Below are 27,997 nucleotides of genomic sequence, written 5' to 3' on the forward strand. Positions count from 1 at the left end.
CACAGTATGACTTTGTAGATCCCCCCACCCCCCACCAAAATGTGGAATCTATTTCTCTGGCCCTTGAACCTGGGCAGCCTTGCAATCTGCTTTGGCCAATAGGATGCAGCAGAAACGATGCTTCAGTTCCAAGCAAGGCTCTGAAGTCCTTGCAGTCTTCCAATTTCTCTCTTGGACCCCCACCCAGCCATTCTGTGAACAAGGCCAGGCTAAGCTAATGTGGCCCAGTCATCCCCATTGTCCCAGCCCAGAGCCAGCCAAATATGAGACATGGGAGCAAGGCTACCCTAGACCAGCCAACCCCAAGCCAACCCACCAGCTGACCACAGACGCATAAACAAGCCCAGCCAAGATGACCCAAACCTGGCCAGACCAGACCTATAGCCTCATGAGCTATAATCAATGCTTACTGTATAAGCCCTGAGCTTTGAGGTCGTTTGTTACACACCAATTGCTAACCAATACACCTGGGGATCTTATCTACATCTCCCAACAAGTCTGGGATCTTCAGAGAAATTAAACAATGGCTTTTCCTAATCATCCTAAGTTTATACCATCTTTAAGTGACAGAAAAGATTTGAACTCAAATCTATATGAGAAGAAAATGCTATTTTCTCAATCACATAGGACTTTCGAAGGCTTCACCTGGCTTCTCCACTCTGCCATTTTTAGATTGCCAAAAATCAAGCAACACAAAGTACATAAGTTCTCACGAGAGTATATATTCACTTATATGAAGTATATACACGAGAGTGTATGATTTCACTTATATGAAGTTCTGGAAGCTCTAGAAGAGGCAAGGCCAATAAATAGTGAAAAAAAAGTAGATCACTGGCCTGGAAACAGGGAAGTGGTTGGACTGCCCAGAGGCATGAGGGGACTGGTGGGGGTGATGGCAATGTTATCTACTGTGATCGGAGTGGTAGTCACCTAGGCATGCATATTTGTCAAAGTCATCTCTACTCTTTAAATGAGTGCATTTTTATTATGTAAAAATTATACCTTCATGAAGTTGACTTCCAAAAGTTGGAAAAAAAATAAAAGCTTAAGAACACTATAACATCTTTTTAAAATTAAGGAGAAAAAATTTCAAAATGTTAGCAGTGCTTCCAATCTCCCAGTGCTTATTTGTCTCCCAGAGCGGTCTTGCGAGGAGGTCGTGAGAAGAGTCCTCCTCCCCACCGCCATTTCTGTGGCTGGGTGGTCCCACCAAAGGCAGCTCAGTGACTCTCCTGGCTGGTCTGACCCAGGCCAGCCTCGCAGACCCAGTGGTAGGGCCTCTGGCAGACGTCGTCATTCCACCTGCCGTCTGGATGGAAGTGAGCACAGTCCTCGCCTCCACCCAGCCCGTGCCCCTGCCAGTCGTCTGGCTGGCCTGGCTTCCAGTTCCTGAGAGGAAAAGACAACAGCAAGCTAGGAAGGGTAGATGGAGTAGAATTCAGTTCAGGGGAGGAGAGGCTGCCAGTCAGATCCCTGGGGGAAACGCTGACAGAGGACATTGGCACAGAAAGCCAGGGTGCACTCACTGGAAGCCGGTCGCATAGTCTGTTCCATCCACCCACTTCCAGGCTCCTTCAGGGTCACTGAGGCCCATCCAGGTGTATGCGGAGCCTAGATATTTCTGGACAAAATTCTGGGGTGACAGAAGAGCAGTGGTGACTTCTTCCCATCCCAGCCAACTCCTTAAACTAGTGATTCTCAACTTTAGCTCTTCGTTAAATCAGCTGAGGAGTTTGGAGATGTTTCTCTGGATGCTCAGGCCTATTAAATCTCTGAGGGTGTGGCACAGATGACAGTCATTCTGGAAGCTCCCAGATGATTCCAATGTGCGGCCAAGCTTAAGAACCATTTCCCTAAATAGGACATGTCTTAGGAACTGAGTACCAGAAGCCCTCACCTGCTCCTCCCTGGAGTTGATGACCACCAGGTGTGCGTTCTTCAGCTGGCAGTACTTCTCAGCCTCGGCCCAGGACATCCCAGCACGAGAGAACCAGTAGCAGCTGTCTTGGTGCTCCACCCAGTTGACGGGGCAGCAGGTCCCATCAGTGGAGGCTGAGTGGGGAGAAATAGGGTGGAGAGGCTGAGGCTCTGCCCAGTGGGCCATGGGCAGAAAAGTAGGGCCAGGTACTCCTCACACCTTCCTCACCATTGTTGTTGAGAGTAGCCACCTGGCAGGTCAGTTTCTTCAGGTCTTGCACCAGCTGCTGGACTCTCAGGAGCATTTCAGAATGAACTGGGACACACACAGATGGGCAGTGGGGACAGTGGCCTAGGTGTGCCTTCTGCGTAGTGTGTTCCTGGAGCTCAGATACCCCTGCACAGGGCCAAGCCAGGGAATGTTCCTTCCCGCCCCCACCCACCCCCTACATCATGACCAGGTGCAGCCATCAAATCTGCTTTGGATTCCTCTGCCCCTGTTTCTCCAGCCTGCTCTCCAGAGAAAGCATGCTGCCTTTTTTTCTTTCTTTCTTTCTTTCTTTCTTTTTTTTTTTTGAGACGGAGTTTCACTCTTGCTGCCCAGGCTGGAGGGCAATGGCGCGATCTCGGCTCACGGCTACCTCCGCCTCCCGTGTTCAAGCAATTCTCCTGCCTCAGCCTCCCTAGTAGCTGAGATTACAGGCGCCCACCACCACACCCAGCTATTTTTTGTATTTTTTTTTAGTAGAGACGGGGTTTCACCATGTCGATCAGGCTGGTCTCGAACTCCTGACCTCGTGATCCACCCACCTCGGCCTCCCAAACTGCTGGGATTACAGGCGTGAATCACTGCGCCCGGCCTGCATGCTGCCTTTCAAGCTGCTGGCTGAAGGGGAGGGTGGTTCAGCACCAGGAGTCTGTTCCCACCTCCACTGTGTCTGAGCGCCTAGCCCCCCACACCCATACTCGGAGGGTCTCTCACCTGCCTGCCGTTCCTGCTTGAGACCCTCCACCTCAGCTTTCAGAGATGCTATCGTTTCTTCCAAGCTGCTGCCTGGAGGACATGGAGACTTGGCTTAGGGGTCAACTTCCTCCTCCCTGGCCTGGCCCCAGCCCAGAGCCCCATCCAAACCAGACTCACCCTGGGAAGTCAGTGCCTGGACCTCCGCCACAGTGTTTGAGGTGAAGTTGCTAAAATCTGTTCTCAGGGTCACCAGGTCCCTCTGAAATTTGGAATCTAAACAGGTGGATGGGAAGGTCAGTGCTGGGATTCATCGGGTCCTCTGTGCCAGCACCGAGCAGGGCCCTCCATAAGCATTGCCTTATTGGGTCCTCACGGCAACCCAGTGGGGCAGGCACTATTATTGTTCAATATTGCCGATGAGGAAACTAAGCCTCAGAGAGGTGAAGTAATTTGAGTACATAACCCAACTACTCAGTGACAAAGCCAGCAGCCATCCTGATTATGGGTCCGTCAACTCTCTCCATCACTACCCCCACCACCGTCCCCATCGATCACTCCATCAGTGCCCCCCCACCATTCCCATCAATCACTCCATCAGTGCCCCCATCACCGTTCCCATCAATCACTCCATCAGTGCCCCGACCACTGTTCTCATCAATCACTCCATCAGTGCTCCCACCACCGTTTCCATCAATCACTCCACCAGTGCCCCCATCACCATTTCCATCAATCACTCCATCAGTGCCCCCATCACCGTTCCCATCAATCACTCCATCAGTGCCCCCATCACCATTCCCATCAATCACTCCACCAGTGCCTCCCCACCATTCCCATCAATCACTCCATCAGTGCCCCCATCACCATTTCCATCAATCACTCCATCAGTGCTCCCATCACCGTTCCCATCAATCACTCCACCAGTGCCTCCCCACCATTCCCATCAATCACTCCATCAGTGCCCCCATCACCATTTCCATCAATCACTCCATCAGTGCTCCCATCACCGTTCCCATCAATCACTCCATCAGTGCCCCCATCACCGTTTCCATCAATCACTCCACCAGTGCCCCCATCACCATTCCCATCAATCACTCCATCAGTGCTCCCATCACCATTCCCATCAGTCACTCCATCAGTGCTCCCACCACCGTTCCCATCAATCACTCCATCAGTGCCCCCATCACCATTTCCATCAATCACTCCATCAGTGCTCCCATCACCGTTCCCATCAATCACTCCATCAGTGCCCCCCCACCATTCCCATCAATCACTCCATCAGTGCCCCCATCACCATTTCCATCAATCACTCCATCAGTGCTCCCATCACCGTTCCCATCAATCACTCCACCAGTGCCTCCCCACCATTCCCATCAATCACTCCATCAGTGCCCCCATCACCATTTCCATCAATCACTCCATCAGTGCTCCCATCACCGTTCCCATCAATCACTCCATCAGTGCCCCCATCACCGTTTCCATCAATCACTCCACCAGTGCCCCCATCACCATTCCCATCAATCACTCCATCAGTGCTCCCATCACCATTCCCATCAGTCACTCCATCAGTGCTCCCACCACCGTTCCCATCAATCACTCCATCAGTGCCCCCATCACCATTCCCATCAATCACTCCATCAGTGCTCCCATCACCATTCCCATCAATCACTCCACCAGTGCCCCCATCACCGTTTCCATCAATCACTCCACCAGTGCCCCCATCACCATTCCCATCAATCACTCCATCAGTGCTCCCACCACCGTTCCCATCAATCACTCCATCAGTGCCCCGACCACTGTTCTCATCAATCACTCCATCAGTGCTCCCACCACCGTTTCCATCAATCACTCCATCAGTGCCCTCATCACCGTTCCCATCAATCACTCCATCAGTGCCCCGACCACTGTTCTCATCAATCACTCCATCAGTGCTCCCACCACCGTTTCCATCAATCACTCCATCAGTGCCCCCATCACCGTTCCCATCAATCACTCCACCAGTGCCCCCATCACCATTCCCATCAATCACTCCATCAGTGCCCCCATCACCATTCCCATCAATCACTCCATCAGTGCCCCCATCACCATTCCCATCAATCACTCCACCAGTGCCCCCATCACCGTTCCCATCAATCACTCCACCAGTGCCCCCATCACCGTTCCCATCAATCACTCCACCAGTGCCCCCATCACCATTCCCATCAATCACTCCACCAGTGCCCCCATCACCATTCCCATCAATCACTCCATCAGTGCCCCCCCACCATTCCCATCAATGACTCCATCAGTGACCCCCCACCATTCCCATCAATCACTCCATCAGTGCACTGCACAGTGTTCCCATCAATCACTCCATCAGTGCCCCCCACCATTCCCATAAATCACTCCGTCTGTGCCCCCACCACCGTCCCCATCAATCATTCCATCAGTGCCCCCCCACCGTTACCATCAATCACTCCATCAGTGCCCTCTCCTCCATTCCCATCAATCACTCCATCAGTGCCCCCATCAGTGCTTCAGTGGCTCTGTTGTGAACCCCATGACTGTTGGTAGCACTGTCCTCACCATGCCCCATTGTCATCTCCACAGCTGCCCCCAACACTGTGCCCTGCATTGCTCCTACTGTGGACCTCACCATCGCCCTGCCACTGCCCTACTGTAGCACCCCATTATTTATCTTCTACCCCATTATTTCTCTCTTGCCTGTCCACCCCTGTGACCCTCACTTTGGAATCCAACCACACAGATGATGACCAGCAGCAGGAGGCCGAGGCCCAGGGACAGCAGGAGATGGCAGGGCCCAGAGCGGAGACGCTGCAGGAGGGACTGGAGAGGAGGTGGCCCTGCAAGAGGAGAGGGTGTCAGGATGAGGAGGGTCCAGACACCAGAGACGGGAGAAGGAGAGGGCCCAGGGAGCTGTCTAGTGAGGAGGGCTGGGCACAGGGGATGCCAGGGGAGGGTTAGACAAGGAGGATTTTGGGGTGGGGGATGCCCAGGCCTTTGACTTCAGGGACCAGCACAAGTCCTCAGTCACACAGCCCCCTCACACCCCTGGGGACCCACGTGATAGCGATATGAGGGGTCCCATGGTCAGAGCTGGGGGCAGGGGCAGGAGGACACAGGGAGAGCTGGGGGCAGCCAGCCCTTCATGGGCTTATGCTCACCTACCTGCTGGACAATCAGGTTCACAAATGAGTTTCCTTCCAAACCCAACTACTTATCTTTCCCTCCACCAATGCGCAGCTCTCGTCCCCACCCCACAGAGCATCAGAAGCTGGGTCCACTGTGATCCTCCCTGTCCCAGTCTTTCTAGAGACCTTGCATCCTCTTCACACTAGGCCCGTCAGAGGCTGGGGCCTGACCTCCTCAGAGTGAGGACCCACCAGTGCACATGGTGGAGGTACAGAAATGACAGGAGAAATCCTTCTAAACATATAAAGAGGGCATTTTAGGAGAGTTTCCCCTTTCCTCTTACCATTTTTAAACCCCTGGACTTTCATCTCATTCTCCAAGTACTGGAAGTTTTCATACGTCCTTGTCATGCTTGAGCCAACACGGCTCTGAGGTTGTCACAGCTGAAATGGAGGCAGGGCCGGCGCCCAGTCTGGGGTGGAGCTGGGGAATAGGAGGTTGGGACTAAGTTGGAGCCGAGGGCAGGGCTGACGTTGAGTTGGGAGATGAGGCTCAGGTTGAGAATGAGCCCAGGGTTAAGGCTAAGACGGAAATGAGCCTGGGTTTGCAGTCGAGTTAGAATTGGGGTCGAGTTGAGTTTGGGAGTGAAACTGGAGGGTAACGTTGGAGCTAAACGCATTGCTAGGACTACCCAGAGGGCCAGTAATCAGGCAGGACTGGAGGTTGTGTCTCATGCTAGGATTGGGGTCAGTATGCACGTTGGAGCCATGGATGGAATTGGGGTTAACTTCGGTGGTGAATTTGGAAACAGAATAGAGTCGAGGTTCAATTTTGGCTTTGGGCTGGTGTTAAAATTCAAGTTGATTCTGGGGTTGGGGTTAAAGTAGGAGCTGGGTGGGGGGCGACAGGTGCGGTGGCTCACGCCTGTAAATCCCAGCACTTTGGGAGACCAAAGCAGACAGATCACTTTAGGTCAGGAGTTTGAGACCAGCCTGGCCAACATGGTGAAACCCCATCTCTACTAAAAATACAAAAATTAGCTGGGTGTGGTGGTGTGTGCCTGTAATCCCAGCTACTTGGGAGGCTGAGGCACGAGAATCACTTGAACCCAGGAGGCAGAGGTGGCAGTGAGCCGAGATTGTGCCATTGCACTCCAGCCTGGATGACACAGTGAGACTCAGTCTCAAAAAAAAAAGAAAATGTAGAAGCTGGGGTTAGTATTGGGGTTAGGGCATGGCTGGGCTGAGGTGAAGATAAGGCTGGAAATGGGCCACCCATGAGGCTGAGTTTGAGTCTTAGTTTATTTTTATTTTTATTTATTTATTTTTTGAGATGGAATTTCATTCTTGTCGCCCAGGCTGTTGTGCAACGAGGCCGTCTCGGCTCGCTGCAACCTCTGCCTCCTGGGTTCACAAGATTCTCCTGCCTCAGCTCCCGGAGTCTTAGTTTATGACAGGGGATTGTGGCTGCCGTAACCCAATCTAGAATCCAGTGAAGGGAACAGAGTCTCAAATCTCCACATAGTAATTAAATCCCACACTGCCGCCTTATATTTATTTTCATTTAGTCCTACCCAAGACCCAAAGTCCCCCTCTCCCTGCTTCCTCTGACATCCCCTGTCCCCTGGGTCTCACCGGCACCGGCAGCACCATTACCTGTGGGAGGTCTGGAGGGTGTGATTCCCACGTTGGTTGTGCAGCAAGGACCAGAGGTGGGACGTCACTCAGAGTTGGGAGCGCTGTGTCCTGGAGAGCTGGGGTAGAGGTGACTGGAGTCCTGCTGGTCTTGGGTCTGAAATCCCAGGAGCCCTATCATCTGGGACATCCCATCTCCTCAACTTTAGACAGTAAATGAGAATGAACAGGGATTAGAACACACAGAGACCATGTGTGGGTGGGGAGAGCTGGGTTTGAGGCCAGCTCTGTTCTCCTCCTCCAGGCCATGCCTACTTCCTTTCCTCTTCTCGGAGCTTCCTCATTTTTACCATCTGGGAGCAGGGCTGGATCGGAGGTATAATCTGCTGTTGCTCCTCTACCCTACACTTCCTTTCACTTCCTGCCTCTACATTTCCCAGAATTGTTGGGTCTCCATCATCGCACCTCTGATCCTAGAGAAGCCCAGTCTGTTCTCTTGCTCAATCCTGGCCTGAGTCCCTGGCATCAGCATCCTCTGGGTCCCAGTCATTCGGCTGCTCAGCTGTGGCCTCGCTCGCCTCACTCCACTCGGAAGGAGGGATGGGGGTGCCAGAGAATAGAACTTCTTGGCCCTAATAGGACGGGAGAAGCCAAGGAAAAGAGCAAATTTTATTGAGTAATCTGTGATAGGATTATGCCAGACATTTACCTTCCACAACCATTCCCCACAAGCACCTGGGGAGGCATTTTGGATGACGGACTAAAGGCTCAGAGCCCAAGATCACACACAGCTTGTAAGCAGACAGTTTGGCACCCTGCTCTGGCTCTCAGCACAGGCGCTGTCTTCATGAACGGGATTCCATTTCATCCCATGATCCCTGCCCAGCCCCTAAGGGAGCTGCCCTGAATCCACACGCACATCCCTTTCAGTAGGAAGGAAACTGAGTATCTTACAAGGTGGAGAAGGAGAAGAAATACATTTTAGGTTATATTTTCTATGTACATGGGGTTGTGTTGTGCTATGTGCTTTTTTTTTTTTTTTTTTTGGAGTTAACAAGCTATCAGGAACATTTCTCCACATCAGTTTATAAAATGTACTTGATCTACCTGCACCTCATTTCATCATAGGCACCATAATTTATTTATTTAGCATTTCTCTACTGACAGAAATAAATCAGAAATTTAAGTTGTTTTTTTTTCTTTTTCTTTTCTTTTTTATTTATTTATTTATTTTTTTGAGACAGAGTCTCACTCTGTTGCCCAGGCTGGAGTGCAGTGACACAATCTTGGCTACTGCATCTCCTGGGTTTAAGTGATTCTCCTGCCTCAGCCTCCCGAGTAGCCGAGATTACAGGTCCCGCCACCACACTCAGCTAATTTTTGTATTTTTAGTAGAGAGGGGTTTCACCATATTGGCCAGGCTGGTCTTGACCTCCTGACCTCACATGATCTGCCCGCCTCAGCCTCCCAAAGTGCAGGGATTACAGGCGTGAGCTGCCACGCCCGGCCAGGTCGTTTCCAGTTTTGTTTTTATTTGGTATTCGGTATTTTGATTAGTATATGCTGCAGGTTCGGTTTTTGGAAGCCAAGGTTGAGGCTGAATTCGGGGTACAAGCTATTTATTAGGGATTAGCACTTCGAAAAGGAAAGTGGATGAAATGGTGCTGGGCAGAGGGAGAAGCCCAGCACTTTGGAGAGCTTCAACCAAACCAACAGGGAGCTCTGGGTTCAAACAATGCCACCCCTGGGAGCTGTCCAGCATTGGACTGCCACAGGGTCCTGTAGAGCACCAGCTCCTTCGGTCACTGGCAGTCAGCCCTGACATGGGTGTGACCTCAGGAAGCAGCTGTCTGCAGGTTACACTCCCCACAGTGGGTCACCACATCCTTCCTAGAAGGGGGACCTGGGTAGCTCTCTGTGTGTCTACCACAGTCTTGCAGTGTATTCACGTATTAATTTGGAGATAATCAACATTTTGACATTGTTGAATCTTCTATGAAAAGAACATGATATTTCTCCATTCACTAACTTTTTTTTTCAGTCTGGTTCAGTGGGTTTGAAGCTTCTATTTTTTTTTTTTAGTTCTGGGATACATGTGCAGAATGTGCAGGTTTGTTACGTAGGTATACATGTGCCATGGTGGTTTGCTGCACCTATCAACCCATCACCTAGGTTTTAAGCCCCGCATGCATTAGGTATTTGTCCTAATGCTCTCCCTCCCCTTGCCGCCCACCCCCTGACAGACCCTGGTGTGTGATGTTTCCCTCCCTGTGTTCATGTGTTCTCACTGTTCAGCTCCCGCTTATGAGTGAGAACATGCGGTGTTTGGTTTTCTGTTCCTGTGTTACTTTGCTGAGAATGATGGTTTCAAGCTTCATCCATGTCCCTGCAAAGGACATGAACTCATTCTTTTTTATGGCTGCATAGTATTCCATGGTGTATATGTGCCACAATTTCCTTATCCAGTCTATCATTGATGGGCATTTGGGTTGGTTCCAAGTCTTTCCTATTGTAAATAGTTCTGCAATAAACATACATCCAATCACTCTTATACACATTTATTCATCCATTTGAGTACTTATCGAGTCTACAGCATGCCAAGCACTTTCCTTCCCAAGAGGCAGAGTTCAGGAGTTCAAAAGTAAACAGACAAAAAAGTCCTGCCTTCATAGAGCTTACCTTCTAGTGGGTCACCAATAAACAAAATAAATGAGTAAAATATACATAAGCCGCATGGCAATAGTGCTTTGCGGGAAAAGAGCAGGGATATGAGATAGGGTCGATTTTTAATGTCCCTCAAGAATAGGGCATGTATTAGTCCATTCTCACATTGCTCTAAATAAATACCTGAGACTTGGTAATTTATCAAGGAAAGGGGTTTAATTGCTTCGTAGTTCTGCAGGCTGTGCAGGAAGCATGGTGCCGGCCTCTGCTCAGTTTCTTGGGAGGCCTCAGGAAACTTATGATCACGGTGGAAGATGAAGGGGGAGCAGGTGCCTCACATGGTAAGAACAGGAGCAAGAGAAAGACAGGGGATCAGATTTTAAATGACCAGATCTCACAGCTGGGCGCAGTGGCTCATGCCTGTAATCCCAGCACTTTGGATGGCCAAGGCGGGCGGATCATGAGGTCAGGAGATCGAGACCATCCCGGCTAACACGGTGAAACTCTGTCTCTACTAAAAATACAAAAAATTAGCCAGGCGTGGTAGCGGGCACCTGTAGTCCCAGCTACTGGGGAGGCTGAGGCAGGAGAATGGCATGAACCCAGAAGGCGGAGCTTGCAGTGAGCCGAGATCGTGCCACTGCACTCCAGCCTGGGCAACAGAGCAAGACTCCATCAAAAAAAAAAAAAAAAAAAAGACCAGATCTCACGAGAACTCCCTCACTATCATGAGAACAGCACCAAGGAGATGGTGCTAAACCATTCATGAGAAATCCATCCCATAATCCAATCACCTCCTACCAGGCCCCACCTCCAACATTGCGGATTACAATTCAAGATGAGATTTGGGCAGGGACACAGATCCAAACCATACCAGAGTGTCAAGAAAGGCCTCACTGGGAAGGTGATATCTGAGCAAAGTTTGAAGGAGGTAAGGAAGCAAGTCACAAGGGGCTCTGGCAGGAAGAGTGATGCAGGGAGCGGGCAGAGCAAGTGCAAAGGCCCTGAGGTGGGAGAATGTCTGGTGTGTATGAGGATCATCCATTTGACCGACTTGCCAGAGATTTTATAGAGAAGTGAGTCAGGGAGGAGAAGAGTAGATGAGCAATGGGGGAAAATGTGAGCCTTGTTGGCTGTTATTAAGGATTTGTTTTTACTCTGAGTCAGAGATGCAGACTTTGAAGGGGTTGGAGCAGAGGAATGACATAACCTGACATATGTTAACAGTAACGGTGTGGCTTTTGTGTTGTGAATTTGATGAAACAAGCTGGAAACAGAGAGTCTAGGTAAGAAGCTGCTGTCATATCCAGGTGAGAAATGAGGTGGTCAGAAGTGTTGTGATTCTGGATATATTGTGAAGGTGGAGCAGACAGAATTTCGCTGATAAATTGCTTGCGGGTTTCACGAAAAAAATAGTTCTCCTTCTAGTCCCCAAAATAAATTAAACATTGAGCATTTTCTATAAATTGCTGACTCCCTAGAAAAACAACTTCAACCCTGATGTTTGCAATGCTGACGCCTGGGTAGGTCATGACCTTTTGTGCATATGAAAATCATGTGAGAAAACCGCTGGGTTTTGCCATCATGAGTAGACTGATAAAAACGTGCTCACAATGGTAATCTTGGAGAATTTCCCTTTCAATACCTGTTGTGGTTTTAGTTTGGCAAGACTGTCCTAAAGTCTGATTTATTTGCCAGGTCTTGGCAAGCAATCTTCTTTTCTTTCCTAAATGCTTCTGTCCCTGAGACCCCTTTCACTGTTGACAATGATCGTTTCCCTCTTCCGCCACATTTTCCGCGAATTCTTACCCTCTCCTAGAACCGCTACTGGTCAGGACTTTTTTTTTTTTTTTTTTTAAGCTAGGAACAAGAGAAAGCACGCTCGTGCCACCAGTTCTTCATGAGATTCTTCCAGACCATACAGAAAGACAAGTGATTGGAACATATGAAGGTTGAAAGGGAAAGAGAACTGTCATTATTGGTAAATGACATGATTGTCTACTTTAAAAATCCAAGAGAAACAGCCCCTCCTGGGCTCAAGTGATCCTCCTGCCTCAGCCTCCTGAATAGCTAGGACTACAGGCATGCACCACCACACCAGTTAAACATTTTACTGTGTAGAGAACAGATCTCACTATTGTTACCCAGCCTGGTCTCAAACTCCTGGCCTCAAGCAATCCTCCCACCTCAGCCTCCCAAGGTGCTGGGATTACAGGTGTGAGCCATCATACCCAGCCTGTGTATTCTTCGATAATTTTTATAGTTTCAGCTTTGATGTGTGTCTATGATCATTATGAATTAGATTTTTTCATATATATACAGTTGTTCCAGCACCATTTATTGAAAATACTTTTCTCCATTTAATTATTTCTACCTATATAGTTGATAGAATTCATCAGAGAAGTCATCTGAAACTGGATATTTTCTTTGTTGAAAGATTTTAAATTGTGAATTTATTTGAATTCAGGTAAGTCTGTTCAGATTTCCTATTGCGTTTTTAGTTTTGGTAATGTGTATCTTTCAAGTAGTTTTTCCATTTTATTCTATTTATGGGCAAATTTATTGGCAAAAAGTTGTTCATATTATCCTTTTGATGTATGTAGGATCTGTATTTATATTTTCTTTTTTTTTTTTTTTTTTTTTGAGATGGAGTCTCACTCGTCACCTAGGCTGGAGTGCAGTGGCGCGATCTCGGCTCACTGCAAGCTCCGCCTCCCGGGTTCACGCCATTCTCCTGCCTCAGCCTCCTGAGTAGCTGGGACTATAGGCGCCCGCCACCACGCCTGGCTAATTTTTTTGTGTGTTTTTAGTAGAGACAGGGTTTCACCGTGTTAGCCAGGATGGTCTCGATCTCCTGACCTTGTGATCTGCCCGCTTCGGCCTCCCAAAGTGCTGGGATTATAGGCGTGAGCCACTGCGCCCGGCCTTATATTTTCTTTCATTCTTAACACTGGCAATTTGGGGGTTTGTTTGTTTGTTTTTGAGACAGAGTCTCACTCTGTTGCCCAGGCTGGAGTGCAGTGGCATGATCTCGGTTCATGCAGCCTCTGCCTACCAGATTCAAGCGATTCTTGCACCTCAGCCTTCCAAGTAGCTGGGATTACAGGCGTGCGCCACCATGCCCAGCTAATTTTCGTTTTGTTTGTTTGTTTGTTTTTTGAGACGGAGTCTCGCTCATCGCCCAGGCTGGGGTGCAGTGGCATGATCTCGGCTCACTGCAAGCTCCGCCTCCCGGGTTCACGCCATTCTCCTGCCTCAGCCTCCCGAGTAGCTGGGACTACAGGCACCCACCACCACGCCCGGCTAACTTTTTGTATTTTTAGTACAGACGGAGTTTCACCGTGTTAGCCAGGATGGTCTCGATCTCCTGACCACGTGATCCACCTGCTTCGGCCTCCCAAAGTGCTGGGATTACAGGCGTGAGCCACCACACCTGGCCAATTCTCGTATTTTTAGTAGAAATGGGGTTTTACTACATTGGCCAGGCTGGTCTCAAACTCTCAGCTTTAAGTGATCTGCCCACCTTGGCCTCCCAAAGTGCTGAGATTACAGGCATGAGCACTGTACCTGGCCAACACTGGCAATTTATGTCTTCACACTTTTTTTCTATCAATTTTATCAATTTTATTGATCTTTTCAGAAACAGTTTCTGGTATAATTAATTTTCCTTATTTGTTTGTTTATTTCATTGACTTCCGCTCTTATTTTCTTCATGTTCGTACATTGGATATAAACATCTTTTTCTGGTCTCTTAAGGTAGAAGCTTAGATTCTTTGATTTTTGGCCCTTTCTCTTTTTCTAGTATAAGCATTGAATGTTGTAAAATTTCATCTAAGCATTGTTTTGAATGCAGCATCTTCTCATTTTCTTTTTGTTGTTGTTGTTGAGACGGAGTCTCGCTCTGTCGCCCAGGCTGCAGTGCAGTGGCAGCGCTATCTCGGCTCACTGCAAGCTCCACCTCCCGGGTTCACTCCATTCTCCTGCCTCAGCCTCCCAAGTAGCTGGGACTACAGGCGCCCGCCACCACGCCCAGCTAATTTTTTGTATTTTTAGTAGAGACGGGGTTTCACTGTGTTAGCCAGGATGGTCTCGATCTCCTGACCTCGTGATCCACCTGCCTCGGCCTCCCAAAGTGCTGAGATTACAGGCGTGAGCCACCGCGCCGGGCCCTCATTTTCATTCAGTTAAAAATATTTTCTAATTTATGGTTTCTTTTTTGATCCATAGGTGATTCAGAGGTATATTGTTTAATTCCAAAATATTTGGATTTTTTTTCCACTTTTTTTGTTATTGATTTAATATATTTAATATTTAATTCCATTTTGATCTTAGAAAATGTATTATTTTTAGCTTTAAACATTTATTGAGGGCTTCCAGTTCCAGGTAAAATGATGGAAACACATTCCATCCTTTCTGTCCCATTGAATACAACTCTAAAATGTGGGTAGAATATATGCATCAGCTTATTGAAAACCCTGAAAAATGAATTGTAACATGTTTGTTGTAGCAAAACACCAGAATTTGAAGTACCACTGAATTGGTAGCAAGTTTACCATTTTTTCTTCTATGGTTCCCCAACCTGAGTTCAGCATGGCCAAAATTCTGGAAATGAACACTGTGGCATGGATAGAGGGAGCTCCAGGAAATGCTTTCTAGGCCTGGCTTGAGGAACTCCTAACACTCACAGGAAATACAGAAATCTCCTGTGGATTTTTGGATTTTTCCCCCCTTTCTTTTCTTTTTTTTTTTTTTTTTTTTTTGTGACGGAGTCTTGCTCTGTCCAGGCTCGAGTGCAGTGGCGGGATCTCGGCTCACTACAACCTTCGCCTCCCAGGTTCAAGCGATTCTCCTGCCTCAGCCTCCTCAGTAGCTGAGACTACAAGCACATGCCACCACACCCAGCTAATTCTTGTGTTTTTGGTAGAGACAGGGTTTCACCATGTTGGCCAGGATGGTCTTGATCTCCTGACCTTGTGATCCGCCCACCTCAGCCTCCCAAAGTACTGGGATTACAGGTGTGAGCCACCACGCCCGGCCTCCCCCTTTCTTTTCTTGTGCCATGTCCATGGTCAATCTCATGGCAGCAATGGCAGCACTGGGATGACTAGGGCCAGGAGAGGCCAAAACTTTAAGGGAGAAGAACCTTCCTCTCTGTGTAAGGGAGCTGCAGTTCCAATAAATTGAGAATGCCTTTGTGTTGTTATTGTTTTTTTTTTTCTCTGTGCCCTTCCTCCATTTAGACCTTTGAGTTTCTCACGATAGAGCCGAAAAGAAGAGCTGCAGGAAACCAGAGGGTACCAGGGAGACCATGAAGATATGTATGCTTGGGAAAGCTACACGGTAAAGTTGTTGATGAGCTCCAGGGCTGACCACTGAGCCGTGCTTGTAAGGATCTCACCCTAATTAGCATCCTAAAGACTTTCAGATCTAAACTCACGAACAAACTACCACTTATGCCGCACACTAACCAGAGTGGCACACAGTCATGACAGACCTAAAGAGATCTTAAAAAAAAAACAGAAGAGAACATAACATATCAAAAGGCTTTAGAACTGAACTGACATTGGAACCATACCCTACAGAGGTGTGTTGGAACACACAGCCTCAACCTAACCAGGTCAATTGCCTGCTAAACAAAAATATCAACTGTGGGGAAAAGAAAGAGAGATCAGACTGTTACTGTGTATACGTAGAAAGAAGTAGACATAAGAAACTCCATTTTGTTCTGTACTAAGAGAAATTCTTCTGCCTTGAGATGCTGTTAATCTGTAACCCTAGCCCCAACCCTGTGCTTGTAGAGACATGTGCTGTGTTGACTCAAGGTTTAACGGATTTAGGGCTGTGCAGGATGTGCTCTGTTAAAAATGTGTTTGCAGGCAGTGTGCTTGGTAAAAGTCATCGCCATTCTCTAATCTCGAGTACCCAGGGACACAGTGCACTGCGGAAGGCTGCAGGGACCTCTGCCCAGGAAAGCCAGGTATTGTCCAAGGTTTCTCCCCATGTGATAGCCTGAGATATAGCCTCATGGGAAGGGAAAGACCCCAGCCCGACACCCGTAAAGGGTCTGTGCTGAGGAGGATTAGTGAAAGAGGAAGGCCTCTTTGCAGTTGAGATAAGAGGAAGGCATCTGTCTCCTGCTCATCCCTGGGAATGGAATGTCTCGGTGTAAAACCGGATCGTATGTTCTATTTACTACGATAGGAGAAAACCGCCTTATGGCTGGAGGTGAGACATGCTGACGGCAATACTGCTCTTTAATGCACTGAGATGTCTGTGTAAAGTCAAACATAAATCTGGCCTATGTGCACATCAAGGCACAGCACCTTTCCTTAAACTTATTTATGACACAGAGATCTTTGCTCACATGTTTTCCTGCTGACCCTCTCCCCACCATTACCCTATAGTCCTGCCACATCCCCCTCTCCGAGATGGTAGAGATAGTGATCAATAAATACGGAGGGAGCCGGGCGCGGTGGCTCACGCCTGTAATCCCAGCACTTTGGGAGGCTGAGGCGGGCAGATCACGAGGTCAGGAGATCGAGACCATCCTGAACACGGTGAAACCCCGTCTCTACTAAAAATACAAAAAATTAGCTGGGCGAGATGGTGGGTGCCTGTAGTCCCAGCTACTCTGGAGGCTGAGGCAGGAAAATGGCATGAACCCCGGGGGGCGGAGCCTGCCGTGAGCCGAGATCGCGCCACTGTACTCCAGCCTGGGCGACAGCGAGACTCCATCTCAAAAATAAAATAAAATAAAATAAAATAAATACTGAGGGAACTCAGAGACCAGTGCCGGCGCGGGTCCTCTGTATGCTGAGCGCTGGTCCCCTGGGCCCACTGTTCTTTCTCTATACTTTGTCTCTTTGTCTTATTTCTTTTCTCAGTCTCTCGTCCCACCTGACGAGAAACACCCACAGGTGTGGAGGGGCTGGCTCCTTCAATCAACAGTCTCTATAGAATCTAAACAAGACCTAGAATCTCATAACTTAACATTTAAAATGTTCATAATAGGCTGGGCCCAGTGGTTCATGCCTGTAATTCCAGCACTTTGAGAGGCCGAGGCAGGTGAGTCACCTGAGGTCAGGAGTTCAAGACCAGCCTGGCCAGCATGGTGAAACCTCGTCTATACTAAAAATACAAAAGTTAGCTGGGCATGGTAGCACACGCCTGTAATCCCAGCTACTCGGGAGGCTGAGGTTGCAGTGAGCCAAGATCGCACCATTGCACTCCAGCCCGGGCGACAGAGCAAGACTCCATCTCAAAAATAAAACAAAATAAAATAAAATGTCCAGAATACAATCCAAAATCATTTGACATATAAAGAACAACTAAAAGTTTGACCTGATGGTAAAAGGCAGTGCCAAGATGACAACAATGTTGAAATTCTCTGACAGACTTTAAATCAGATATTATAAGAATGCTTGAGTGAGCAATTGATAACACTCTTGAAACAAATGTTAAAATAGAAAGCCTTGGTAAAGAAATAGAGGCTATAAAGAAGAACCAAATAAAAACATTAAAACTGGCCAGGTGCAGTGGCTCATGCCTATAATCCTGGCACTTTTGGAGCCCAAGGCAGGAGAGTCACTTGAGGCCATGAGTTCAACACCAGCCTGGGCAACATTGTGAGACTCTGTCTCTACAAAAAAAAAAAAATTTAAAAATTAGCTGGGCGTGGTGGCATGCACCTGTAGTCCCAGCTATTGAGAAGGCTAAGGTGGGAGGATTGCTTGAGGCCAGGAGGTCAAGGCTGCAGTGAGCCATGATCATGCCACTGCACTCTAGCCTGGTCAACATAGCAAGACCCTATCTCAAAAAAATTAAATAAATAGAATTTTAAAAATTAAAAAATAAAAATGTTAAAATTGAAAGGTACAATAATTGAAACAAAAAACTCAATGGTTGAACCTAGAGCAGAATGGAATAACAAAGGAGTCAGTGTATTTGAAGATACATCCATAGACACTACCCAAGCTGAGGAACAGAGAGAAAAAAAAAAAAATAGGAAAAAAATAGCAGAGCCTTAGGGACCGACTGTCGTCCAATAAGGAAATATCTTTTTTTTTTTTTTTTCTGAGACAGTCTCACTTAGTCGCCCCGGCTGGAGTACAGTGGTGTGATCTTGGCTCACTGTAGCCTCCACCTCCCAGGTTCCAGAGATTCTCCTGCCTTAGCCTCCCAAGTAGCTGGGATTACAGGCATGCTGATATTTGTATTTTTAGTAGAGACAGGGTTTCACCATGTTGGCCAGGCTGGTCTCGAACTCCTGACCTCAAGTGATCCACCCACCTCAGCCTCCCAAAGTGTTGGGATTACAGGCGTGAGCTATCACACCTGGCCACTTAGAAAGAAATTTATTATAAAATGCTTATGTTAAAAAGAAGAAAGTTCTCTTAAGTCAATAATCTAAGTTCCCACCTTACAAAATTAGAAAAAGAAACACAAAAGAAACTCCAAACAAGCAAAAGAAAGGAAATAACAAAGATAAGAGCAGATATCAATGAAGCTGAAAACAGAAAAACAGTAGAGAAAATCAATGAAACCAAAATCTGGTTACTTGAAAAGATCAATACAATTGATAAACCTCTAGCAAAACTGATGAAGAGGGAAAAAAGCAGACACTACAAAATACTATTTGTAGGGTCCAGCCCTTTGGGGCTTAGCGGGTGTTCTCCCCGTGTGCGGAGACGAGAGATAGTAATAAATAAAGACACAAGACAAAGAGATAAAGAGAAAGCATCTGGGCCCGGGGGACCACTACCATCAAGATGCGGAGACCGGTAGTGGCCCGGAGTGACTGGGTTCGCTGATATTTATTGCATACAAGACAAGGGGGCAGGGTAAGGAGGGTGAATCTTCTAAGTGATTGACAAGGTGCAGCAAGTCACATGATCACAGGACAGGGGGCCCTTCCCTTTTAGGTAACCGAAGTAGAGAGAGAAGGCAGCATACGTCAGCGTTTTCTTCTATGCACTGATAAGAAAGATCAAATACTTTAGACTTTCACTATTTCTTCTACCGCTCTCTACTACGAACTTCAAAGAGGAACCAGGAGTAAGGGAGGAACATGAAAGTGGACAAGGAGCGTGAGCATTGAAGCACAGCACCACAGGGAGGGGTTTAGGCCTCCGGATGACTGCGGGGAGGCCTGGATAATATCCAGCCTTCCACAAGAAGCTGCTGGAGCAGAGTGTTCCCTGACTCCTCCAAGGAAAGGAGACTCCCTTTCGCGATCTGCTAAGTAACGGGTGTCTTCCCAGGCACTAGCGTTACCGCTTGACCAAGGAACCCTCAAGCGGCCTGTATGCGAGCGTGACAGAAGGTTCACCTCTTGCCTTCTAGGTCACTTCTCACAATGTCCCTTCAGCACCTGACCCTATACCTGCCGGTTATTCCTAGGTTATATTAGGAATGCAACAAAAAGTAATATTAAAACCTAATGATTAATAATGTTTATAATAATGATTGATAATTGTCCATGATCATCTCTATATCTAATTTGTATTATGACTATTCTTATTCTAACTATTTTTTTTATTATACTGAAACAGTTTATGCCTTCAGTCTCTTGCCTCGGCACCTAGGTACTCTTTCGCCCACAACTATTATCAAGAATAAAATAGGGGATTTCACTACAGACCCTGAAAAGATTAGAAGGATAATAAAGGACCATTATGATTACGCACAAAATTTCAACAGTTTAAACGAAATGGAACAATGCCTCAAAAACCACTAACTACCAAAATTTACCCAAGATTAAATAAATAAACTGAATAGGGCCTGGCGCAGTGGCTCACGCCTGTAATCCCAACACTTTGGGAGGCTGAGGCGGGAGGATCACAATGTCAGGAGATCAAGACCATCCTGGCTAATACGAGACCCCGTCTCTACTAAAAATACAAAAAATTAGCTGGGCATGGTGGCAGGCGCTTGTAATCCCAGCTACTCGGGAGGCTGAGGCAGGAGAATCGCTTGAACCCAGGAGGTGGAGGTTGCAGTGAGCCAAGATCACGCCACTGCACTCCAGCCTGGGCGACAGAGCAAGACTCTGTCTCAAATAATAAATAAATAAATAAATAAATAAATAAATAAATAAATAAATCGTTCTAGAACTATAAAGAAATTGATTTTAGCCAGGCATGATGGCTCACACCTGTAATCCCAGCACTTTGCGAGGCCGAAGCGGGAGGATCACTTGAGCTCAGGAGTTTGAGACCAGCCTGGGCAACATGGCAAAACTCCATCACTACAAAACAATACAAAAATGAGCCGGGTGTGGTGGGTTGCACTTGTGGTCCCAGCTACTCTGGAGGCTGAGGTGGAAAGGTGAATTCAGCTGTACACCCACCAGCTGTACACTCACTGCAGGAGGTCGAGACTGCAGTGAGCCATCATTGCACCATTGACTCCAGCCTAGGCGACAGAGGCACTGTCTCAAAGTAAAAAAAAAAAAAAAAAAAGGAAAGAAATTGAATTCATAGTTTAAAACCTTCCAAAACAGAAATCACCAGCCCAGATGGCTTAACTAGCGAATTCTACCACACATTTAAAGATGAAGTAACACCAATTCTATGCAATCTCTTCCAGAAAATAGAAGAGGGACCACTTCCCAACTCATTTTCTTAGGCTAGCATTTGCTCTGATCCTGAAAGCAGACAAAGGTAATACAAGTAAAGAAAACTACAGACCAATATCTCTCATGAACATAGACATAAAAGTCTCAACAAAATATTAGCAATTGGAAACTAGCAATACATAAAAGGATAATATACTATAACTAAGTAGTGCTTATCTCAGGCCTGAAAGGCTGGTTCAATATTCAGAAGTCAATTAATATAATCCAGCATATTAACAGTCTAAGAAGAAAAGCAACAGAATTGTATCCACTCATGCAGAGAAGGCATTAGACAAAATTCAATATCCATTTATGATTTTTTTAAATACTCTTAGTACACTAGGAATAGAAGGAAAGTTCCCCAATAAAGGGCATCATCTACTAATATGTCATTCATTGTTATTCAATAGACTTTTTTTGGATTTTTCTTCCTATACATTCAGCTGTCGAAGACAGTTTTAATTTCAGGTCTCAAAAGTCCAGCCCAGACTAAAGCAAACCTTTTTTTTTTTTTTTTTTTTTTTTTTTTTTGAGATGGAGCCTCGCTCTGTCGCCCAGGCTGGAGTGCAGTGGCGCGATCTCGGCTCACCGCAACCTCCGCCTCCCAGGTTCAGGCAATTCTCCTGCCTCAGCCTCCCGAGTAGCTGGGACTACAGAAACACACCACCACACCCTGCTAATTTTCTGTATTTTCAGTAGAGACGGGTTTTCACCGTGTTAGCCAGGATGGTCTCGATCTCCCGACCTCGTGATCCGCCTGCCTCGGCCTCCCAAAGTGCTGGGATTACAGGCGTGAGTCACCACGCCGGCCGATTTTTTTCTTAACACTCAGCACCACTGTCTGTCTGTCGGAGGACTGCCTTCACGCCGCTACAGAAGGCAGGAAGTCACAGAATGGATGATAGCCTGTGACTGTTGCGTTCTGAGGTGTGAGTACTCCAGCTCCCCTGTTCCTAATGGGGGCAACTCTGAGATGTGACCTACACTGTTTCCAATGCTCCCCAGTGGGATTGAGATAGTTACACCACCACCAACAATGCAAGGCTTGCCTTCGAGCACTTCCTGATGAATTCCTTTCCCAAGAACCAAGCTCTCACAGCGAGCTTCAAGTGCATGCACGCTTGCCTTCCTTCCCTTCCTCTTCCTGATTCCCCATTCTCCTGTCCACTTCTCCTAAGAGCACTTTCTAATGAATCACTTTCATAAGAATCATCTCGGGGACTGACCGAGAGAAGCCAGGACTGGAGTCCTGGGAGGTTCTGTTCCTCCTTTCTGTTTCTTTTCCTCTTCTCAGTACTCCTCAAGGGCTGGGTCAAGGGAGAGAAGAATGCAAGGAAACCAGCGCTGCCATCTGTGCTAGTGTGGCGGTCGAGGAGGTCTCCACAGCAAGCATCCGACACTGGCTTTCGTGAGGTCTATTGGGGGTGTCCAGAGACCCCCGCAGGATCTTTTGTGACCCAGCCGTTCACCACCAGTTCCTGCCCAGATGAAAACTGTACACCCACCGCCTCTTACAGCCTCGCTCTGCCATGCAGTCCTCTTGGGCAGGGTCCTTCCTAGTTGGCTCAAGTCTGACATCTGTAGAGTCGCCTCGGCTCACGGGTTCTCTGACATTCTTATGCTGCCAGACTACCAAGTGCAGCCTGATTGACTGGTGGACGGGGCAACTCCAGCCCAGGTGTTTGTCTTCAGACTTCTGCTGTCAAGAAGCAGAGATGAGTCTGTTTCTTCACAACTGCCACAAAACTCCTGAGGACACAGCCATAGCCTCCACTAAAACTCTTCTTGCCCCTCTCACGTAGCATTCTACGGTGGTCCCAATGGTGTCTGCATCTTATAAGGCTACCATCAGGCCTGGCAGGGAGATGCTCGTGTTATCCCCTGGCAGACAACCACTGTCTCTAAAAACAGTTCTCTTGCAACTCTATTATCTCACTGATAGAGGTTTAAAGAAGCATTCCCCTTCCTGTGGAGGGAAAAAGTGTTGAATCCCTTGTTACACATCTAAGAATTCCCTTGAGGCCGGGTGCGGTGGCTCACGCCTGTAATCCCAGCACTTTGGGAGGCCGAGGCAGGTGGATCACTTGAGGTCAGGAGTTCGAGACCAGCCTGGCCAACATGGTGAAACCCTGTCTGTACTAAAAACACAAAAAGGAGCCAGGCATGATGGCGGGTGCCCGTAATCCCAGCTACTCAGGAGGCAAAGGTAGGAGAATCACTTGAACCCAAGAGGTGGAGGTTGCAGTGAGCCAAGATCGAGCTACTGCACTCCAGCCTGGGTGACAGAGCAAGACTCCATCTCAAAAAATAAAAAAACAAAAAAGAATTCCTTTGAAACAATCCCCTTAAATCTCCATTCATCTTTTGTGTAGTCTGGGAAGAGTGATGGTGATTATGTTGCCTCTCTTAGTTAGTCCTGCCTAGATGCATCCAGCTTTTCTCTGTTTTAAATGGGCACTTACCAACGATCATTCTCAGCTTTGGGAATCTAGCCAAATTTTCTATAACAACAGGAAAAGTGTCATTTAACCTCCCTATTTCTTGTGGTCATGTCACTTTTCTCAGTTCCTTAATTGGGCTTGCCAAGATGTTGTTTACCATATTAGTCTTTTTGGAAATGGGTTTTTGTTAAGAGGATAACATGACAAGCTACAGACTTGGAGAGAATATTTGCAAACCACATATCCAACAAAGGGTTAGTACCTAGAATATATAATGAATTATCAAAACTTGACAGTGAAAAAGCAAACAATCTCAATTAGAAAATGAGCAGAAACCTGGGCACAGTGGCTCACGCCTGTAATCCCAGCACGTTGGAAGGTTGAGGCAGGCGGATCACCTGAAGTCAGGAGTTCGAGACCAGCCTGGCCAACATAGCAAACCCCATCTGTACTAAAATACAAAAATTAGCCAGGCATGGTGGCGAGCACCTGTAATCCCAGCTACTCGGGAGGCTGAGGCAGGAGAAACACTTGACCCTGGGAGGTAGAGGTTGTGGTGAGCCGAGATCGCACCACTGCACTCCAGCCTGGGTGACAAAGCGAGACTTTGTCTCAAAAAAAAAGAAAGAAAGAAAGAAAGAAAGAAAATGGGCAGACGACATGAAGAGATGTTTTACCAAAGAGGATAAGCAGATGGAAAATAAGCACATGAACAAACGTACAACCTCATTAGCTGCCACAGAAACGCAAATTAGAACCACAGTAATGTATCACTATATATCTATCCAAAGAGCTAAAACTTTAAAATATTGACAACAACCAGATACAGGTGAGGAAGTGGGCAAACTGGATCATTTATACATTGCTGGTGGGAATATAAAATGGTACAACCACTCTGGAAAACAGTTTGGCAGTTTCTTTTAAAAGTAATCATGCACCCACTGTATGACCCAGAAATTGCACTCAGGCATTTCTCCCAGAGAAATAAAAATGTGTGTTCACACAAAAACTTGCACATGAATATTCATAGCAGCCGTATTTGCAACAGCCAAAGACTGGAAACAACCCAGATGTCCTTCAATGAGTAAATGGCTAAACGAACTGTGGTACGTCTATCTATACCATAGAATAGCGCTCAGCAACAGAAAGAAATGAACTGTTGACACATGCAACAACTTGTAAAAATCTCGAGGGAATTACGTTGAGTTTGAAAGTCAATTCCATGGCCGGGTTCAGCGGCTCACGCCTGTAATCCCAGCACTTTGGGAGGCCGAGGCAGGTGGATCATGAGGTCAGGAGTTCAAGACCAGCCTGGCCAAGATGGTGAAACCCCATCTCTACTAAAAATACAAAAATTAGCCAGGCGTGGTGGTATGCACCTATAGTCCCAGTTACTTGGGAGGCTGAAGTGGGAGGATCACTTGAGCCCAGGTGTTTGAGGCTGCAGAGAGCCATGATCATGCAACTGCACTCCAGCCTGGGTGACAGAGCGAGACTTTGTCTCAAAAAAAAAATACATATATGTATATGTGTGTGTGTGTGTGTGTGTATACACATATATATGTATATGTACACATACAATTTATATATATATGTATATATAGCATTTTCTAGATTCTGTGATGTTTCTGGTAGCTCTCTGCTTTTGAAATTTGTGATTTTTTTAAATTTAAATAAATGGTAATTTTTATGCTTAATTTTATATCCATAATTTTGTAATTGTTCTTACAGAGGGCTCCCCAAAATTGTGTACACCTCAGGCCCCATAAAACCTGGAATCACTTCTCTGGCTCTAGGAAAAAGTACACCAAGTACAAGTAAAATACTGATTATACGACTGGTTTGCACGTCTGGAAAAATTATATTGTCAAGCTTTTTACAGTTCAGGAAGACTCAGCAATAAGTTAAAAGAATATGAGGCAAATTTTTTTAATGGAATACTGATTACTTTCAGAAGAAATGAGAGTTGTGCAAGAAAGGGAATGTAATCAGATTATAGTAGTTGACTCAGCAGTAACCATATTGACACAGATACAACTGATACAAATTTTAAAGTAGTATTTAAATACAAATTGTAGACTACATTGGAAGATTTTACCTCGTTTACATGATAGCGACTAAATAATGTCTACAACTCATACGAAGATGAAATATCAGTTTGTGTGTCTTACTTAGAACTGCAGATGTCAGTACTAGAAGAAACAGCTAGAATCACTGAAAGCAGTTTCTCCAGGCAGCAAGAGGAGCTAAAGGGGGCAGGTCAAGTAACCTAGAGCACTGTAAAACTTCTAGTTTTATAGACTTTATACTTCTAGTTTTATAGACTTTATAAAATTTCTAGTTTTCTATAAAAATTCTAGTCCTATAAAATTTTAGAGTGTATTATTACTTCCATAATTTATTTTTTGAGAAAGGATCTCGCTGTCTTACCCAGGCTGCAGTGTAGTGACACAGTCACAGCTCACTGCAGCTTCAATTTCCTGGGCTCAAACTATCCCCTCATCTCAGCCTCCCAAGTAGCTGGGACTGCAGGGATGCACCACCACATCCAGCTGGGGTGTGTGTGTGTGTGTGTGTGTGTGTGTGTGTGTGTGTGTGTGCATGTTATAGAGACTGGGTTTCCCCATATTGCCCAGGCTAGTCTCAAACTCCTGAGCTCAGGCGATCCACCACCTTAGCCTCTCAAAATGCTAAGATTATAGGCATGAGCCATTGCGCCCAGCCTATTTTCACGGTTTTTAAAATTTAATCCCAATCGTGTACATTTTGAAGGGGCAATCCTAGAAAATTTTGCAACTGAAAACTGGGAAGTCCTGACCTATCCCAAGCTTATGAGCAAAAAAATTACTTTGAAACATTCTATGTGAAAACAAAGAAACAAAAGTGGTAACTACTTGCCCCCTACAGAGAATGATTACATAATGCATGGTACATCCCTACTTTGGAATTCTCTACAGCTGCTAAATCCAAGGAGGTAAAACCTGCCAGGTAATGGCATAGATTAGATTGGTGTCCACAAGACACCGTGAAGCGGAACAGGCACTATGTAATGACATAATATTGCATCTACTCATGTACACAGGAAGGGCTCTGGCAGGGGACACAGGAAAGAGTTGACCCTGGGGAGACGGAGGAGGACTGAGAGGACACTCGTGTGCGTGCGTGTGTGTGTGTGTGTCATTTAAAACATTTTTTTACTAATAGAATGTATTACTTCTGTAATTTAAAAATTTAAAAATATGGGGCCGGGCCCCGTGGCTCATGCCTATAATCCCAGCACTTTGGAAGGCAGAGGCGGGCGGATCACCCGAGGTCAGGAGTTCGAGATCAGCCTGGCCAACGTGGCGAAACGCTGTTTCTACTAAAAATACAAAAATTAGCTGGGTGTGGTGGCGCATGCCTGTAATCCCAGCTACTCGGGAGGCTGAGGCAGAAGAATCGCTTGAACCCGGGAGGTGGAGGTTGCAGTGAGCCAAGACCGCACCATTGCACTCCAGCCTGGGCAACACAGCAAGACTCCAACTTAAATAAATAATATAACCGCTGAATAGTCTTTTTAAGGTCAGTTTCAGAATGTTCTTGGAGCGGGAAGTTTGCCCACTGTGGAGATTGTTGGTGACACCCTGTGTTGAAGATATGTCTAGATCCGCTTGGGGCCAAAAAGACAGAGCCACGGTGGTGAGAAAGTGACTTACCCATCCTCCTCCTCGTCGTGACCATTTTCCTTGAAGGCTGAGAGTGGAGCTGGGGTATGCCCTGCGACCCGGTCTGGGGAGAATCCAACCGCAGAGAAAGATGTTTCCTTTGGGAGCCCTGGTGTGTCCGGAATTGGTGGGTTCTTGGTCTCACTGACTTCAAGAATGAAGCCGCGGACCCTCGCGGTGAGTGTTACAGTTCTTAAAGGCGGCGTGTCCGGAGTTTGTTCCTTCTGATGTTCAGATGTGTTCAGAGTTTCTTCCTTCTGGTAGGTTCATGGTCTCGCTGGCTCAGGAGTGAAGCTGTGGAACTTCGCGGTGAGTGTTACAGCTCTTAAGGCAGTGTGGACCCAAAGAGTGAGCAGCAGCAAGATTTATTGCAAAGAGCGAAAGAACAAAGCTTCCACAGTGTGGCAGGGGACCCGAGTGGGTTGCCGCTGCTGGCTGGGGCAGCCTGCTTTTATTCTCTTATCTGGCCTGATTGGTGCGTTTACAATCCCTGAGCTAGGCACAAAGGTTGTCGACGTCCCGACCAGATTAGCTAGATACAGAGTGTCAATTGGTGCATTCACAAACCCTGAGCTAGACACAGGGTGCTGATTGGTGTGTTTACAAACCTTGAGCTAGATACAGAGTGCCAATTGGTGCATTTACAATCCCTTAGCTAGACATAAAGGTTCTGCAAGTCCCCACCAGACTCAGGAGCCCCGCTGGCTTCACCCAGTGGATCCTGCACCGGGGCGGCAGGTGGAGCTGCCTGCCAGTCCGGCGCCGTGCGCCCGCATTCCTCAGCCCTTGGGTGGTCGATGGGACTGAGCGCCCTGGAGCAGGGGGCGACGCTGGTCGGGGAGGCTCCGGCGGCACAGGAGCCCACGGAGCGGGGGTGGGGAGGCTCAGGCATGGCGGGCTGCGGGTCCCGAGCCCTGCCCCGCGGGAAG

General features: G+C 47.2%; 1 protein-coding gene across 3 annotated transcripts; it reads right to left on the bottom strand.

Moving 5' to 3' along the window:
- Positions 1 to 702: 702 nt before the first annotated feature.
- CLEC10A (C-type lectin domain containing 10A) lies at positions 703 to 27,849 on the bottom strand. 3 transcript variants are annotated; one of them, XM_055367324.2, is made up of 11 exons: positions 27,060 to 27,849; positions 8,110 to 8,276; positions 7,666 to 7,847; positions 6,354 to 6,493; positions 5,605 to 5,721; positions 3,059 to 3,154; positions 2,900 to 2,971; positions 2,147 to 2,233; positions 1,898 to 2,052; positions 1,527 to 1,633; positions 703 to 1,389 (listed from the first exon to the last, which is right to left on the bottom strand). In XM_055367324.2, the coding sequence occupies exons 4-11, from the start codon at positions 6,418 to 6,420 to the stop codon at positions 1,221 to 1,223; spliced, it is 870 nt and encodes a 289-aa protein (XP_055223299.2). In that variant the 5' UTR covers positions 6,421 to 6,493; positions 7,666 to 7,847; positions 8,110 to 8,276; positions 27,060 to 27,849; the 3' UTR covers positions 703 to 1,220. The 3 variants fall into 3 exon arrangements, with proteins under 3 accessions (XP_055223299.2, XP_030859220.2, XP_030859218.2); XM_031003360.3 differs by lacking the exons at positions 8,110 to 8,276; positions 27,060 to 27,849 and having other exon boundaries at positions 7,666 to 7,899; XM_031003358.3 differs by lacking the exons at positions 8,110 to 8,276; positions 27,060 to 27,849 and having other exon boundaries at positions 2,147 to 2,314; positions 7,666 to 7,875.
- Between the last annotated feature and the right edge of the window lie 148 nt (positions 27,850 to 27,997).

Source organism: Gorilla gorilla, chromosome 19, assembly GCF_029281585.2.
Source record: "Gorilla gorilla gorilla isolate KB3781 chromosome 19, NHGRI_mGorGor1-v2.1_pri, whole genome shotgun sequence".
Classification (NCBI taxonomy): Eukaryota; Metazoa; Chordata; class Mammalia; order Primates; family Hominidae; genus Gorilla; species Gorilla gorilla.